Source organism: Anomalospiza imberbis, chromosome 1, assembly GCF_031753505.1.
Source record: "Anomalospiza imberbis isolate Cuckoo-Finch-1a 21T00152 chromosome 1, ASM3175350v1, whole genome shotgun sequence".
In the NCBI taxonomy this organism is placed as follows: domain Eukaryota; kingdom Metazoa; phylum Chordata; class Aves; order Passeriformes; family Viduidae; genus Anomalospiza; species Anomalospiza imberbis.
The window spans coordinates 49,080,730-49,097,759 of NC_089681.1; the positions used below are offsets into that span (position 1 = coordinate 49,080,730).

A 17,030-nucleotide genomic window follows, 5' to 3' on the forward strand; every position below is an offset into this window, starting at 1 on the left:
CTTAAAAGAATTTTTATGAAAGGATGCTTGTCAGAAAGATCAGACTTGCTTTGTAAGCCATTTTCATTTAATAAGATTTGGTTTGTGCGAAGGAGCAGAAATGTTTTATAAGATGAATTAGGAAAATACTTACTCCATCATCATCCTTTTAAAAAGAGTACATTAAGAATTTTAGGCACGTGTATTTTAATGTTGCAGTTTTAAAAAGTGGAGGATTTTTTAACAAAATGCCAGGAGGAAGAATTTAATAGATGCTTTAGATCAGAAGTATCTTTGGGTTTTTTAATTACTTTTGTCTTGAAAAAATTTATTGAAGACACTCTTATTCTCAGTGATCATTCAGGATATGTACGCCCTTTGCCAGTGCCTCGTAGTTTAAATAGTGATATCTCATATTTTGGAGTTGGAGGCAAGCAAGCAGTGTTCTTCGTGGGACAGTGTGCGAGAGTAAGTCAATGTCAGACTTTAATTTTATTTTAGAATATTTGCACACAATCAGATTGTTACTTCCTAACTTTTAATAACAGCGTTAAAGCATTTTATGATGTTAATTTTAAGTCTTATTTTGATTTTAAATGCTCTCTCTTTAATAAAATCAGATGATAAGCAAACCTGCAGCATCTCAGGATGTTCATGAACTTGTCCTTTCTAAAGAGGATTTTGAAAAGAAGGAGAAAAACAAAGAAGCAATATATACTGGATTCATTCAAAACAGAAAGGTAAATAGCCTTAAGATTCTCACATTTATAATTTAAAGCCTTTCCCTGCTTAATGTGATTTAACTGTGTAATAGTCCTGTAATACTTACCTGGGGATATCTTCATCTTATTGAATCATTTGCACCCTGTAGTGTAAAAAGAAGTAAACAAAAACTTGAAGGCACTAAAGACAATGTATGCCTTATTTTTGTGTGATGCTTTTTCCTCTTTTCAGTTAAGGTTAAAGGACAGAAATGCTTTACACTTTTACATGTCAGGTTAAGAAAAATACTTAAAAATACTTTTCTAAGCACAGCAAATTTTTTTGTTGTGTATGAAACAAAAATGAATTTTTTCTCTTGAAGCAGTAAGGAATAAATTAGGGAACCAAATTGTACTTGTTTAGAAATATGTAAGACTAACCTGGGAGAAAACTCCAGCCAGACCAACAAAACCCATTGGTTTTATGAATATTCATAAATGTTGTAAAAGAAATGAACTGTTTAGCTGAAAACTAAACTCAAAAGTCCTGATGCTTTTCATGAAGAAAAAGAGCCTGAGTAAAAAAGCTGTAAGATAAGGAGGAAGATTAAGAAAAACAACTGTTCTTTGGACATTTTTGGGCAAGGAGGGAGAGGCAAAGATCTAGCTAAGAGTGCAGATGGGAGGAAAAATGGGTGGTGTGTAGGACAAGGTAGTTAGACCTTGAGGCCATATCTGTAGGTGGGTTATATCAGTGTTCTTGGTGTTTTGTGTGGACGAGAAAAGAACAGTAGGTAAATAAGGTTTTTATCATACCAATTCTGGGTCAGTGAGTTGCAACAAAAAATGAGTTGCCAGAGTTTTGTTTTTATTCTCTCTACAATATCAGACTCAAAAACTGAAAATAAAAGCAGACAAAATCTGCTTTATTGTAAATGGTACAAATGCTTTCCCTCCCTGCTTGATATTAAAGAGAAAGGTTGGATGATATAAAGTAGAAGACAAACTGGCAGGCATAAGTTGGAGGAAAGTAGCTGAATGAGATGCACAGATACTACTGAAGAGTTCAAGAAGGTGGTGCAATGAACTGTTTGAAAAGTTTTTGTAATAATATAAAACCAAAGTTAAATTGACACTGTTAAAAATGCAAGTTCTGTTTAGAGCTAAAAGATAACTTCTAACTATCCAAGAGGGAAGAGATGCTGTGAAAAGTAGTAGAGGTGAAATGTGAAGATAACAGAGGTTCCCCTAAAAGATTCCTAAAACTCAGGTTTAGGAATTTTTTTGCAAATCATTGAAATACCTAAGCCAGTTCCTTATATTGGTGTGAAATAAAATGTGTGAATTCATCTCGCTAATGACTTGAAAAATGGTCTGCACTGCGCATACGTCAGCAAGAGAATACTGTGGCAGAAGTAGAAATTGTAAATGGATTACTAGTGTGAGAAGAATAATTGAGCCTTTGAGCCATTCAATTGGTAAAGGAAGTTACTTTTGCAAAGAAATCAAGATGTAAATAATATGAAACAAAAGGGACTTTAGAACAAGGCCATAACACTGAAGAGAAGTGGCATTAATGGTATCCCTGCTGGTTATCTTTCCTTGATGGATAATAGGCACCTGTCTCCACTGCGGTCACGTCTCTGGACCATTTAACATTGCAAAGAAGTAAATAGTAATTTTCTAGTTGAGATAGATGCTAGGAATGTAGGGGAAGGTGCTATGGTAGTTTGTCATCTGTAGTGGGAAGGCAACCAAATAATTAGGGAGTGATATTTTGGAAGCTCTTTCAGTCTGTAAATTTCTTCCATGCTGTACGAAGTGGCACTTGTTCAGCATCAGTGTGCAGCTTCTAGATTTGTCAGATCACATGGAGATGAGGACCAAGCAGCTCTGGCTTTTCTTTATTATCACTAATCCCATCACTAGCATAGAACAGTCCAGGCTATGCTGTGGGCAGAAAAAGAGATGTAGTCTTCTTTGATGAAAGGTCTCAAAAATGGTTTAATTATCCTCTTAGCTAAGGAGAGCTCTTTGATTCCCTGGGGAAAATAAGTCTTGCTAGAACACCCTAGATTAACTATTTCACCTAACTCTGGTAAGGTAGAACATGTTTCCTTTCATGCCTTTGTGATGTGGTGTTTGTCTGCTTTCCTGCAAAATAAGGCATGTAGCCGCATTTACTACAACATATCTTCTCAGTTGTAGCAATTGTTTGCATTCACTAGAAAGATCTTAATCTTTGTTTTAAAAATAGTTTTTTTTCTGGATGTACCAAATGTAAGGGTTTTATCGCTGGTCCAGTGTGAAGCATGACATCAACCACTGTGTCTCTCTGCACTTTAAAAAACTGTCAAAAGAGCAAAGTGCATCCATTCAGGAAAAGACAATCACTGGTTTCTGGAATCAGGAATCTCTCTTTCTGTTAGATTACTTGACATTTCATCTGAAATTGAGGATTCACCTTTTTTTCTTTTACAGCAAAAGTGTTTCTTCCAGTTGTGTTTCTGCTATAGAAAACAGCCTATCCCTTTAAAAGCCAATAATTTTTTTTAAAGAGGACCTAATGTCTTGCACACTTAATGTTTCCACTTGATGGATAAGAACATGGATATCACACAGTCTTACATTCAACATGATTAAATGCATTTCTAGACTGCACACTTTAAGTGCTGTGATGAAAGTGAGTGGATGAAATGAACTGGATTAATGATATCACATTCTCAGCTTGTTGACTTTAATTTGGAAACTTTTATTTTAAGCTTTAATCCTTTGTGATACTTAGCATCATGTGTTCTGTATTACTTTTGTTATGTTTTTAATCTCTTTCAAATTGATGGAAGTTCAGAAATTCAGTTTACATCCCTGCTCTTATTATTTTATTCTTTTTGTAGCCATCTGATTCTACTCATATCACAAGTGATGATGAAAGATTTCTTCATAATCTAATATTAGAAGAAAGGAATAAAGAGAGTTTCACAGCAGTTGTCATTACAGGTGTCCAACCAGATCACATGCAGTACTTGAAAAACTACTTTCATCTTTGGACAAGGCAGCTGGCGTAAGTTGGTGATTTAAAAGTGGGCTACTAACAAAGTCAAATAATTACAAACTGCTTCATTTTTGTACTTTGACATTGGCCTTATTCCTGTTAAGGCCATTGATACTACAGTTAGCCTCCCTATCCAACGAATTTTACAGAAATGAACACAACTGAATGGGGCACCCCCAACCAAAGATGACTTGATGATTGATGATGATTGATGATGATTGGTGACTTGATGATTGATACATAATTATCCACTGTAATTTTTAGTAGCCTATTCAATTTAATGGTGTGTTACTAATGTAAGAGGTTGTTTGTCTAATTGCTAATAACTTCATCAGTTACTTTGCTCACAGCTGTGTTCCTAACCTTGGTACCTAGCTTTGTATTTACAGTTTTAGGGGATCTTTTGGTTGGTTGACTTTTTTAAACAACAATAAAAGAAAGTCCTGCTGCTTCCTCCCAGTTTAAGAGGGACAAGGATATATGACACTATCTGCTCTGTACTGTAATAATGTCATCAGTGGGCCCGCAGAGCCTGGAGATACCTGTGGATAATTTGGGCTTACCTGTTAAGATGATGGGTCCATCTGTGAATATAAATTGAAATACAAAGTCATAGACCAATTTTGAAATCTGGTAAACTATATAACTTTGTTTTCAAACTATGATTTTTTTTTTTGTGATACCTATATCTGATAATAATAGATATACTTAAAAAGAGGGTTAAAATAAGAATTACTATGTGAAATATCATTCAGTGTTGCACATAAAAACTTGTTGCTGAAAATATTTTTAACCTCATGAAAATATAGGGTACATCTACCTGCGGAGAATAATTTAGACCCCTATTAGCTTCCAGGTGCTCATCAAGTGAACACTCACACTTAAATGTGTTAGTTCTTTCCAACCACTTCACTTTCTTGAAGTGAAAGAGCTGCCTCTGAGATGGAACCCAGGTGCAATTATTCAGATATATGCCCTGCAGCTGTTACAGTAAAACCACTCATTTAGATATCTTCCAGTGCTGCACAGTCCTGTGTCACTGTTTTAGCTGTAATGGCCCTTTTCCACTCGAACAGCTCCCCATTCCCTTCTGCCATGCCTTTTGCCACACATGCATGATACCAATTTCATTCCGCTTTAATGCGCTGCAGCATAGCCGTCATTATTTTGGATGTTTTGAAGTGGAGACAAACCTCTAAAATAACAATGTCTTAAGGCCAGGAGACTGCCTTTTGAAATCTGGAAGAAATGCACACAAAATACTAAGCAATTTGGACATACCATAAAATCCTGAGCAATAAGACCAGGAGGAGCTTTTTTCTGGGAAGCGAGATTTTTCTTTGGGGAACATTTAGTGCAGTGGAGGTCAAGAGCAAAGCAGCTATAAACTTGGAGGTGCATTTGACTTCAGTCATGCATTCAGTCCCCTTGACTAGTACAATCTCATTTTTCTCCTAACCATCCCCCAAAGGTTTAAGGATTCAGTCTTTGAAGTAGCAAGAACTAGCTAGCTTGCTGAAAAGTTGAAGTAAATGGAGCTAAGTTCCTCAGTTTTCTCAAATTGCGTATCTCTGTGAAATTATTTAATCTATTGAACCACGTGGATTTTTTGAAATTTCGTAAATGAGGAAAAATGCCAATTAGAAAGCAATGTTTACAACTGAAAAATTATTTCTATTATGCAGATCACATCCATGACTCCTACCTTTATTCAAATTCTTGTAAATATTGTAGAGATAGTGGTTGTTTGTTACATGTTTGTATTGCTCTTAGATGATTGATATAAAACTTGTATCAGAGACAAAGTGTGGAAAGATTTGTGGCTCTAGTTCTTTCTGATTTCCAGAGTGCAGAACAATTTACAGTAGTTTTTTTAGTTTACCCTTTGATGTAGAGGGTCTGTAGCCATGTAACAGTTGTGGTGTTTTCACTTACTCATTTTTTTTTCAAATTTATTTCCAATTATTTTACCCAAAAATTGGTCCTAATGTGACTGTGTGTGACAGAGATGAGAGGAATGAAAAGAAGTCACTCCCTTTAGTAAATCTTTTGTACCAGATAGATGTTGTCAAGGAGCTGATCTATAACAGTGCAACAAACGAGTTATATTTTAATAAAAAATACAAGCTTATTTAGACTTTTAAAAAAAATTATAACGTGCAATTTTTATATTTCACTTACTGGTTTGGTTTTTTTTTCTGAAATGTATTTCAGACATATCTATCACTATTATATCCATGGACCAAAAGGAAATGAAGCCAATGCTGTAACAAAAGAAATAAGCCCTTTCAACAACATTGATATTGAGGTAAGAGATTTTATATGTTAGTCAAAAGTCCTCTTTGATGGTGCCTTATTTTATATTGTGCCTGTTTCTCTGTAATCATGCATTTTAAAATACAACATTCAAGATGTGTATGTAGTTTAATTTTTTGAAGTAATTCTGTTCAGCATTGCAGTGTAGGAACTAATTCCTTTGCTAACAGTCAATTGTCAAAGTGCTTTTTACTGTAAGTCTTTTGCTCTAAGGAAATTCAACGTGTTTTCCTTTTTTCCAGATTTCAATGTTTGAAAAGGGCAAAGTACCAAAGATTGTCAATCTGAGGGAGATCAAAGATGACATGCAGACATTGTATATAAACACTGCAGCGGATAGTTTTGAGTTCAAGGCACATGTTGAAGAAGAAGGTATAGTTGAAGGCATCATCCGATACCATCCCTTCCTTTATGATAAAGAAACATACCCTGATGATCCATGTTTTCCATCAAGTAAGTGGAATATTTTGCTGCTTGTCAGTCCTATCATAAACAGTCCTACTACTCTAAATATTTCAATGCAATAAAACCCAGAAGAACTTTAAGTTGAAATGCAAATTACTACCTGATTTAGGTTGTGACAGAACAGAAAGGTTCTCATTCTTTTGGATGAACAGATCCTGTGAATTGGCTGTTGTGGTAACACATTCCTGTAAACTTGATCTTTGGCATAACACCATCTGATTTCAAATTATAAACTCTTACGGAATGTACTCCAGTTGAAACTTCGCACTTTCTTCACTGCATCTTTACTCCAACAAAGTAATAAAATATGAGCAGTTAGATTCAAGAGATTCTTGAATCTAGAATCAAGGGTATCGAAATACTGCAAAGGACAACGTGTAGTCTGAAGTCTTTTGTTTAAAATTGTTTTACTCAGTTGTGAGTTTTCAAATGCTAGGGGTTTTAAAATACTTTGTGCCTTTTTTTTTTTTTTGACAAAACAAATCTTGAGTTAATTGGGACAAGATTTCATGGTACTAGAAGAACATCAGTTGAAACTAAGGAAAAAGTAATACTCAAATTTTATTTTTTTTAAATTTGGTAACATTTAACTTCCATTTAGAATTTTTCTTTACCTTCCTTAGTTTTTCTGCTTGGTATTTCTAAAACAGAAAAAAAAATACAATATTGTAATGAGCTTGATATAATGTGCATTGCTACTGTGCTGAATGTAATAACAATAGTACTTCATTAAGATTGCCATGGTTTTGCTATTATATTAGTTTTTTAAGGAAATATATTCAAGGAGACTTTCTTTTCTTTTTTTTTTTTAATCAAGGATTGAATGATGATGATGACGATGACTGTTTTTTAGTAGAAAAAGGTGCCAGAGGAAAAAGGCCTATTTTTGAATGTTTTTGGAATGGAAGGTTAATACCATACACAACTGTGGAAGAGTAAGTGGTGATGTGTTTGCACAGTCTCTTTCTATAATGTAAACCTCTCTTTATAAAAAAGGATTGTAATGACTTTCTCCTTTTAAGTTTTGACTGGTGTGCTCCTCCAAAGAAGAGAGGATTGGCACCGATTGAATGCTACAACAGAATTTCTGGTGCATTGTTTACCAATGATAAGTTCCAGGTCAGCACAAATAAACTCACTTTTATGGATCTGGAGCTGAAGCTAAAGGATAAGAATACTCTGTTCACAAGAATCTTCAATGGGCAGGTAATTACTGCATTCTGTTAAGTGTTTCTTCTTGGTGAAGTTCAGTGCATGTAATGCAGAAGCCTTTGCTCATTGTTACTTGTTCATGTCTCTCTGGTATAGTGAGTAGTAAAGCTGAATCTTTAAATCTGGAAACTTAAGACTCAGGTTTTTTTTTTTTTAATTTCTTGAACAATTACTTTATTTAGTTGTTATATGACAGTTTTTGTGGCAAGACCCTCTTCTTAAAAGGAATATGGCTGCTGAGGGAAGCACTTCTTTTTGACTTGAAGTGTAGCTGTCCTAGAATTTTTTTAATTTTCAAACTGAAGAATCCTTTTTTTTTTTTTTTCCTTTGTGTCTTTGTTTCTGTGTTTCTTTCTTTTTCTCTTCTGTTTTGTGGTTTTTTCTGTGGGTGTCTTTTTGGCTTTTGGTTTGAATACAGTATCTCTGTACTCTTACAATTGTTCAGACTTCTGATGTGATCAGATTCAAATTTTATAATACATTGTTAATATGCACTTATTTTGTAATCTCTTTATAGGAGCAGCGAATGAAAATTGACAGAGAATTTGCTCTGTGGCTCAAAGACTGTCATGAAAAATATGATAAACAGATAAAATTCACAGTCTTTAAAGGAATAAGTGTACGTACTGATGTATCATCCAAAAGAATGCAGAGCCCTTGGACAATGTATGCTGCAATAGAGTGGGATGGGAAAACATACAAAACTGGACAACTGGTAAGTTAGATGAACCCTGTAAACGGTAGATACTGTGCATTTGATGCAGGAGTAATGTGTTAATTGGTGTCTTCTGCTTATAGGTGAAAACTACTAAGACTCATCCAATATTCTATGGAAGCATTGAGAAATTTTACTTGTATGGGGACCATGATGGGGATATATTTGCTACTGGGGGAGAGGTTCAAATTGCTTTGGTAAGAAGAAATACAGAAAGGATTCACACAACTAGCGTGGATATTAAATCTTTAAACATAATCCCTTGTCTGACCTGATTAAATTATTTTAAATAACAGTAAACACTTTTAATGTAATTTTTGACAATCAGCAGTCTAGAAATACTCAACTTCAGCTTTAATGTGAATATATTAAAATTATTATTCATTTTGAACAGTCAAGTTTATTAAGAATTGTGTATGAAATAAAGTATCACAGCATCAATAATTGTGCATCCATTTGTAACCCTTGTGATTTCAGCAAATTTTGAAACAATGTCTTGTTTCACTAGGTAGTATTTGTTAGCATGTTGCATTATGTCTGTGTTGACTTGTCTAGTCCCTTCATTGGGAGGTCTTTCTCATCTGACATTATAAAGTCTGGCCATTTATAACTGCTCCAAATTTTTTTTGCAGGAACCACAGGCATTATATGGTGAAGTGAAAATTATTCCAATCTCAAAACTTGACAGAACAGTGTCTGACAAAGTTGTTAAAAAATACATAGAGGATGAAATGGCAAGGTAAGCGCTAAGTAATAATTACATAATTGTGGAGTTCCTAATTACAGTTTTTGTATTTAATCAGGAATCAAACAAATTTCAGTTTTATTTCCAAATGGGAAAGCAGTCAGCTGTTTCAGTAGAAACAAAATAATAGAAACCAAAAAGAAATAGGTTGGGATTTTTTTTTTCTTTCCATACCACAAAAATAGCTTAATGTGTATTTAACTAAGATAAATTGCCGTGTATTTTAACTTAATGAAAAAAATGTTCACCTTTTTTTTTTATTAGACTTCCTGACAGATTATCAGTAACATGGCCTGAAGGAGATGAGTTATTACCAAATGAAACAAGATTTGCTGGTACACCAATAGGTATATTTTTTTATTCCAAATACTAAAATGCTAAACGCCACTTTAAAAATACATTGTGCACCCTTGTTAAAAAGACAGAAATCTCTGATCACTTTTAATCCACAGCGTATTTTAAGTCTGTCATTTTTCATTTTAAATTCAGGAGCATTAAGAATAGAAATTTTAAATAAGAAAGGAGAAGCAATGCAAAAACTTCCAGGTACTAGCCATGGAGGCTCAAAGAAACTTCTTGTTGAACTCAAGATTATTTTGCATTGTGAGTATTTCATTATATTTAATTGTATCTTCATTATTTTTTAAGTGCATAATGGATAATAAGGTATTTCATTGTATAATATATGTATGTATCTAAAATACATATTAAAATTTGATAAATGGATGTGGTAGTTAGACAATACTCCATCAGTGCATGCAGCATTTCAGAGCCACTTTTCATGAAATGACAATTGCCTCAGTACCATATCTAATGTCTTAATGCTGTATTTTGATTACATCTTCTGTCACAAGTAAGGAGGGCCTATCAATTCCAGCCTGTCTACTTAACGTGCATGAGAACGTGGGTAAAATGGATAATGTTTCTGTAATTAGCATAGCAATTTACATGAGCTGCATAAAAGTAGGGATCAGACTTGTTTAGCATCTAACATAAATTCACTTCAGAATTTTTAAAAAATCAAGTTTCTTATGATTTACTGTTTTGTGATTTCCATTTTGTGGGTGCTTCACTTGATGTTCTCACATTGCATTGTTAAGAATTGCATTCTGTCCAAGGCAGCTGAAATCACTCAAGTTTTGTTTGCAACACAGAACACTAAATTCTCTGAAAACTCCAATTCTGCACATGTCAAATGTATTTGAAACTTGTAGAAACCTAAAATCTTCTAAAATCCAATTCCTTTAACTGTTAGGAGTTGTAACAATAGCTTTCTGAGCACTGAGGTTATTGTAGTGATACATGTCAAGCAAACCATATTGAAGTATCTTAGCTACACTTTTAGTGTATGTGTTGTGAGGCTACACATTGTATTTTAATGGCACTTGTTTATGGGAGCTGGCTTCTGTGCGTGACCATTGTCCAGCATAGTGTGCTGGGGCATAAAGAGGTTGGAATTGAACAAAAGCTGTTCATTTAATATAGATTATCAAATTGTCTCCTATTGGCATGTGTGACAAACCAGTGTTTAGCAAGTTTAATAAGGTACAGCATCCTGATGTCAGGAAGTATGAACTTGAGAGAGACCTGCTGTTTCTATTGTTCGGTTTTGTCAGGGTCGTTCCTACGATCACTGAAAAATCTACCTTCTGACCCATTCATTAATGGAAATTTGTACTTTTAACTGTTTCTACTGCTTCCTGTGTTAGCTTTTTTCTCTACTTAGTTGAAGAATCAGTAGTGTAATCCTCATATTCTTCACCAGAATAATGATTAAGTCCTATGAGTGATGATTTGGGCATGGCACACCGGGCAAAACTCAAACCCCTGATTGTATAAATGAGAGAAATGTGGTTACACCCACACAGAAGCCAAGAGCAAATATAATGTACAAAAAGTTTCTCTTCTCTTTTGAAGAGTGGAATACTTGGTGGACTATACTATGGGCTACCAAGGAACGTGATCTGTTACTGGGGAGTCTTATTGAACAAGCTTGGACTCAAAATTAGGGTTTGAATTAGGGTAAGAGAATGATCAAGTCTCATTGACAGCTCTTAACTTTATCTTATGTATGCGATTTGGTGCAAGAACAGGGTCTTGAAACAGTTTTGCTTAGCTATAAAACAATTTGTATTTCTACTGCATTTCTTTTTTATTCTGTGTAGTCTTATTACAGTCACATTCTATATTCTGAAGTGTGTTTTGGGGGAAAATAAAAAGTATTAATGCCTCTTGACACTTCCAACAATATATCTTACTTCTGTATTTATCTTAGGTTATAGAAACAGTCATTAAAACTGCCTCAGAGTTTCAGTATGTTCTATTTTTGTATGTGTCTTAATTCTGCAGAGGTTTATAAAGACAGATAAAACAATTTGGAACAAAATTGTTCTTTTTTTTCAGTTATATTTTCTGTCAACTGCACATTTTTATCATTGCTCCCATTTAAGCAATTTTGCTGCAGTCATTTGTCAGTTTGATCCATTGCCAGCATGGAGGGAGGGGTGCTCATACTTACTGTGAACATACAACCACAGAGCTAATAAAATTCAACTTTACAAACCTGCTACTTTCAGTGCAATGTACCTGAGGCTAGCAAATTTTAATTAAAATGGTATTAGACAGGGAACTCATTTATTTAGCTGTGTGATCAATGTGTTTAGTTGTAAAGCTGAACTGATGCTAGTTAGATCCAGAAGTGATAGTAATACTTTACTTTTTCAAGCATTAGTATGACTTACTATTAAGAATTATGGTGTAAAATTTAATTACATGAGCTAAGTGTTTGTTTTGCAGCACCTACTGAGAATAAAGAAATAATTTCCCATATCAGTCAGCATGGAGGCAAGTGGCCATACTGGTTTAAAAAAATGGGTAAGTTGTATATTCAATATCTTCAGTTTATTTATAATTTTTTTTCTTTCTAATTGTACTTTTATATCTGTTTAGAAAATCTTCAGAAACTTGGTAACTACTCCTTGAAACTGCAAGTAGTGTTGAATGAAAGCAATGCAGACACTTATGCAGGAAGGCCTCTGCCATCTAAAGTATTTAAATTTACTATTATAGGTAAGAATTCCCATCTTTTTCCCTACTTTTAGTGATTCATAGTATATCAAAATTTGTCATGTCCTAGTTGAGATGTGGATTTCAGCACTGAAAAGCAGCATTTGCATGTCAAATTTGAAGCATTTCCAGGAAAAAATGGTTTTTTTGTAGTAGGTTTTGATCTCACATGTAATGTGTTGGCTGTATGGTAGGCAGTTTTACATAAAAAATAAAGTTCTGATGTAATCTAAAGCTCCTTGATGTGAACTTTCCCAAATGTACTTAAAAAATAAACTTCATTAGAATCACCTTTTGTCCTCATGCCATTGACATAAATATTCTTCCATAAAACTAGTATTCATTAGGCCAACTTTCATGCATAAACCACAGAAATGCATTAAAAGAACAGGCTATACATTTAAAATAAACATACTGAGATTGAAGTCTTTTTTAAAAACAATTAAGGAAGAATTCTATGCAAATTCTCATTTGATTGTAATGGATATGTCTCTTTACTGCAATGCTTACTAGAATACTCATGTCAGAAAGGGTTGGAGTGAAAGGAGAGGTGGTGGGGTAGCCTGGAAGGGTTTAGAGTTTCTGGAGCTTGATGATGGTGACAATTAATGTTGAGTGTGTGTGCCTAAGAGAGCAGGGAAGGCCAACAAGGCAGATACTATGGTGGGAGTCTATTACAGACCACCCAGTTGGGATGCAGAGGCAGATTAAATACATAAACCAGCTGGGAGAAGTGTCACAATCACTAGTCCTTGTTCTTGTGAGGGACTTCACCTTACCAGATGTCTGCTGGAAATACAACACAGCAGAGAGGAAATGGTCTAGGAGGTTCTTAGAGTGTGTTGAAGAAAACTTGCTGAGCTGACACAACTGGTGAGGGAGCTAGCTAGGGAGGGAGCCCCATCTCCTTTGTGACTTTCTCTTTGTGAACAGAGAAGGACTGGTGGGTGGTTGGAGGCTGTCTTGAGCATGTCGATCACAAAATGAATGTTTACTGTGTTCACTGTTCTTGAAGTAAGGAGAAGAGTTAGCAGAACTGTCACCTTGGACTTCCAGAGGGCAGAATTTGGCCTGTTTAGGTGAGCGGTTGACAGAGTCCCTTGGGAAGTAGTTCTGAAGGGCACAGGAATCCAGAAAGGCTGGAAGAAGAAGAGCAAAAAGGAAGTTCACAACCTGAACTTCAGGAGAAGACTCTGGCCTCTTCAAAGATCTGCCTGTTAGAGCTCTCTAGAAGGAGGCCCTGGACAGACTGGAGGCCCAAGCAAGTTTGTTAGTATTCACAGGTCACCTCCAAGCTCAAATCTGGTTCATCACAATAAATAGGAAGTCACACCAAAATTCCTGGAGGCTTGCATGGATGAACAAAGAGCTACTGGCAAAACTCAACACAAAGAAGTATACAGAAGGTGAAAATTCCTCCCAAGTAACCAAGGAGGAATACAGAGAAACTATCCAAGCATGCAGGGATGGGGTTAGGAAAGCCAAAGTCCAGTTGGAATTGAAAATGGAATCACTAGCAAGTGATATCAAAGTCAAGAAGATAGACTCCTTTAAATACATAGGTGACAAAAGGATGGCTGAAATAAACATGGGCCCACTGTTGAATGAGGCAGGGAACACAGGATGTGGAAAAGGCTGAGATACTAAAATCATCTGCCTTAGTATTTACTAGTAAGAGAGACCTCAAGGAATCCCAGACCCCAAAAACTGGTGGAAGGTCTGGGGCAAGGAAGATACACCCTTGGTGGAAGATACACCCTGGATGATCAGGCCAGGGAATACCTAAGCAAACTGGTGTTCATGGGCCATGATGGGATGCACTCATGAGCCAGAGAGAGCTGGCTGATATCCTTATGAGGCCACTCACACTAATTGAATAATCATGGCAATTGAAAGAACTGCCTGATGTTTTGAGGAAAGCATCACTCCCATCTACAGAAAGCAGGAGGAGGACACAGAGCTACAGCCCAGTTAACTTCATCTCAGTTTGTGGGAAGGTGATGGAGCAACTAATCCTGAAAACTTTCCAGGTATGTGTAGGACAAGATCATTGGGAGTAGTTAGCATGGATTCACCTTCTATGATGAAAGGACTAGCTTAGTAGATGTTGTCTACCTAGACTTCAGCAGTGTTCTCATCAGTAAGGTCCCATAATATCCTCACAGAGAAGCTCATGAAGTTTGGACTGGATGAATAGAGTGAGATGAATTAATGAACAGCAAGCCCAGAGAGTGGTGATCTGTGGCTCTAAGTCTAATTGGAAGGCAGCAAGTAGGGGTTACCCCAGGGGACAATACAGGGTTTGAACCTGCTCAGTGTCTTCATTAATGATCTGGATAACAAGACAGAATGTACCTTTAGCAAGTTTTCCTGATATCACAAAACTGGGAAGAATGGCTGGTACACCTGAGAATTTGCCACCATCCAGAGCGACCTCAACAGGCTGCAGAAATCAGCTGTCAGGAACCATAGGAAATTCAACATGAAGGGCAAAGTCCTGCACCTGCAGGACACCCCCCTCCCTGCCAGGTATCTGGAAAGCAGCAGGAAAGGACCTGGAAGTCCTGGTGAGGAGCAGGACACAAACCAGCAATGTGCCCTCACAGGAACAAGCAGTAGCAAACTCTTGGGCTGCATTAGAAGCAGATCAAGGGAGGTGATCTGTTCTCTCCACTCAGAATTGGTGAAGCTAGCTGGGGTATTTGCCCAGAGCTGGACACACTACATTACAACATAGAGACATGTATATACTGGAGAGAGTCCAGCACAGGCCCCTGAAGATGATGAAGGGACTGGATGCTGCTGAGGCAGTGAAACAATTTTCCCAGAGCTGTAGTAGCCCCATCCCTGGAAGTGTTCAAGGCCAGGTAGTATAGGACTCTGAGCAACCTTTCTAGTGGAAGGTGTCCCTGTCCACAGCAGGGGGTGTTGGAACTGGATGATGTTTAAGGTCCTTTCCAACTCAAACCATTCTATGATTCCATTATCTCTTACCTAAAAAAATTCAGGGGGAGCAGTGACTTCTCTGCCTGGAGATGACTCATGGGGGGGCTTACCAATGTCTATAAACAATGGAAGGGAGTGTAAAGAAGGTGGAGCCAGGCTTTTTCCAGTGGTACTCAGTGACAAGACCAGAGCCAATGGGCACACATTGAAACACAGGAGGTTCTCTCCAAACATCAGGAAACAGGGGTTTTTCACTAAAAGGTGATGCAGTGCTGGCACAAGTTGCCCAAGAAGCTGTGGGGTTTCAATTTCCCAAAATTGTCTAAAATGCATTCCCGGGCAACTGACTCTAGGTGGTCCCACTTGAGCCAGGGGCATTGGATAAGATGACCTCCAGAAAACCCTTCTGACCTCAACCATTCTGTGAACTTTATCTACAAGGGAGACAGGAAGAGGGAAAGAAAAAAAAAGTAATTTCTTTGCATTTAATATTAAAATGGTTATTTTTTGTCACAATTTTGGGAGGTACAGCTAACATGTTTTCAGAAGATCAAATGGGGGAAAAAATGTTATCTATTTCTTCCACAAAAGAGAGGCTTTGAATGCAAATTCTTGAGGCAGAAAATAGTTCTTTGTATGTAGCATATGCTTTTAAAAGTTTCTATTTAATGGCGGAGTAGAAAGGTATTCTGGTATGATACTAAAGGAAAAAAAAATGTTTGGCATTACTTGAAGAGTAGTTATTCAAACATATGTCTGAAAACGTGCCATGGAAGGCTCAAGATATTTCTGTGAACTTACAAGTAAAGAAGAGGGAAAAAAACCCTTGTTCTCTGAACAAAAATGAACCTTGCCTCCTCTTTTATCTCTTTATCAAAGTGAAAGAGAATCTTTCTATTTTCCAATAACAGTGGGGCTTCCCCCAGTGTGGCAGCATTCAATTAAAGAATCCTTCAGCTATAACAACTGAAATGAGTAAATCTCAATGGAAATGAATAAAAATTTGAAAAAACGGTTTAGCTAATAGTATAGTGCTTTTAACACATGGGATACCAAAATCAACTTTAGCTATCTATTGCTGCTTTTTTATTTATTTAGAAGATAATTCAACATTTTTAACATTGTCAGTTTTTAAAGGTAGATATTTCAAGTCTTTATTATTCCAATTGTGTTTTGTGTTTTCTCAGAGGCAGCAATAAAGCTTCACACTTGCTATTCCAAAATATTAACGTTTGTATTACCATTTATGATGTAGATTCTAAAAATCCAGGAAAGAACAGTCTAAACTGAAAAAGTATTTTTGGCTGAGAAACAAATTATTCTTTTTCTCTAACAGAAGGTTGTTGCTGAGTGTTTATAGTTGTTATTGATAAGCTAAAAAATCACTATAAATGCTGGTTGAAACCGAACTTCCTAAGTCAATCTACAAGGTTTTTTGTTTTAGTTTAGACATGTTCTTTTGGCAGTTACTGACTTTAATATTGTAGAAGTTATTCTACTGTTACTTTCTCAAATAATTTTACAGTTTTATCATTCATTTACAATGATAAATAAAGTTGTAGACACTGTTACACTTTCTCTTGTTATAACCAGTTACTAATTATAGCCAGTACAAGGTATCTGTCGTCTCTTGTGCAAAGGAAGCTCCCTGATAATGGACACCCCTAGGTTTTAAAAATAGTTGTTGAGTTCGAAATTGTTTGATAGGATATTAATTTACCACTTTGCTCAGCGTCCGTTGCTTCTTTTTTCGAAGGCCACTTGGTCAAGACATTTTGTTTCTGCAAAATATGATTCTTGATTTACATGCTCCAGTTGATAGACACTCCACTT

General features: G+C 36.0%; 1 protein-coding gene across 1 annotated transcript in view; it reads left to right on the forward strand.

Annotated features, from left to right (window-relative positions):
* SMCHD1 (structural maintenance of chromosomes flexible hinge domain containing 1) overlaps window positions 1–17,030 on the forward strand; it is a 67,918-nt gene that overhangs the window by 13,896 nt on the left and 36,992 nt on the right. Inside the window, exons 6-19 of the mRNA XM_068191229.1 lie at window positions 333–447; window positions 600–719; window positions 3,575–3,741; window positions 5,947–6,040; window positions 6,291–6,501; window positions 7,331–7,448; window positions 7,536–7,719; window positions 8,243–8,440; window positions 8,524–8,637; window positions 9,073–9,179; window positions 9,450–9,532; window positions 9,675–9,788; window positions 11,982–12,059; window positions 12,135–12,254. Of these exons, the coding sequence (XP_068047330.1) occupies window positions 333–447; window positions 600–719; window positions 3,575–3,741; window positions 5,947–6,040; window positions 6,291–6,501; window positions 7,331–7,448; window positions 7,536–7,719; window positions 8,243–8,440; window positions 8,524–8,637; window positions 9,073–9,179; window positions 9,450–9,532; window positions 9,675–9,788; window positions 11,982–12,059; window positions 12,135–12,254 (1,823 nt within the window). The remainder of the gene's footprint in view (window positions 1–332; window positions 448–599; window positions 720–3,574; window positions 3,742–5,946; window positions 6,041–6,290; window positions 6,502–7,330; window positions 7,449–7,535; window positions 7,720–8,242; window positions 8,441–8,523; window positions 8,638–9,072; window positions 9,180–9,449; window positions 9,533–9,674; window positions 9,789–11,981; window positions 12,060–12,134; window positions 12,255–17,030) is intronic.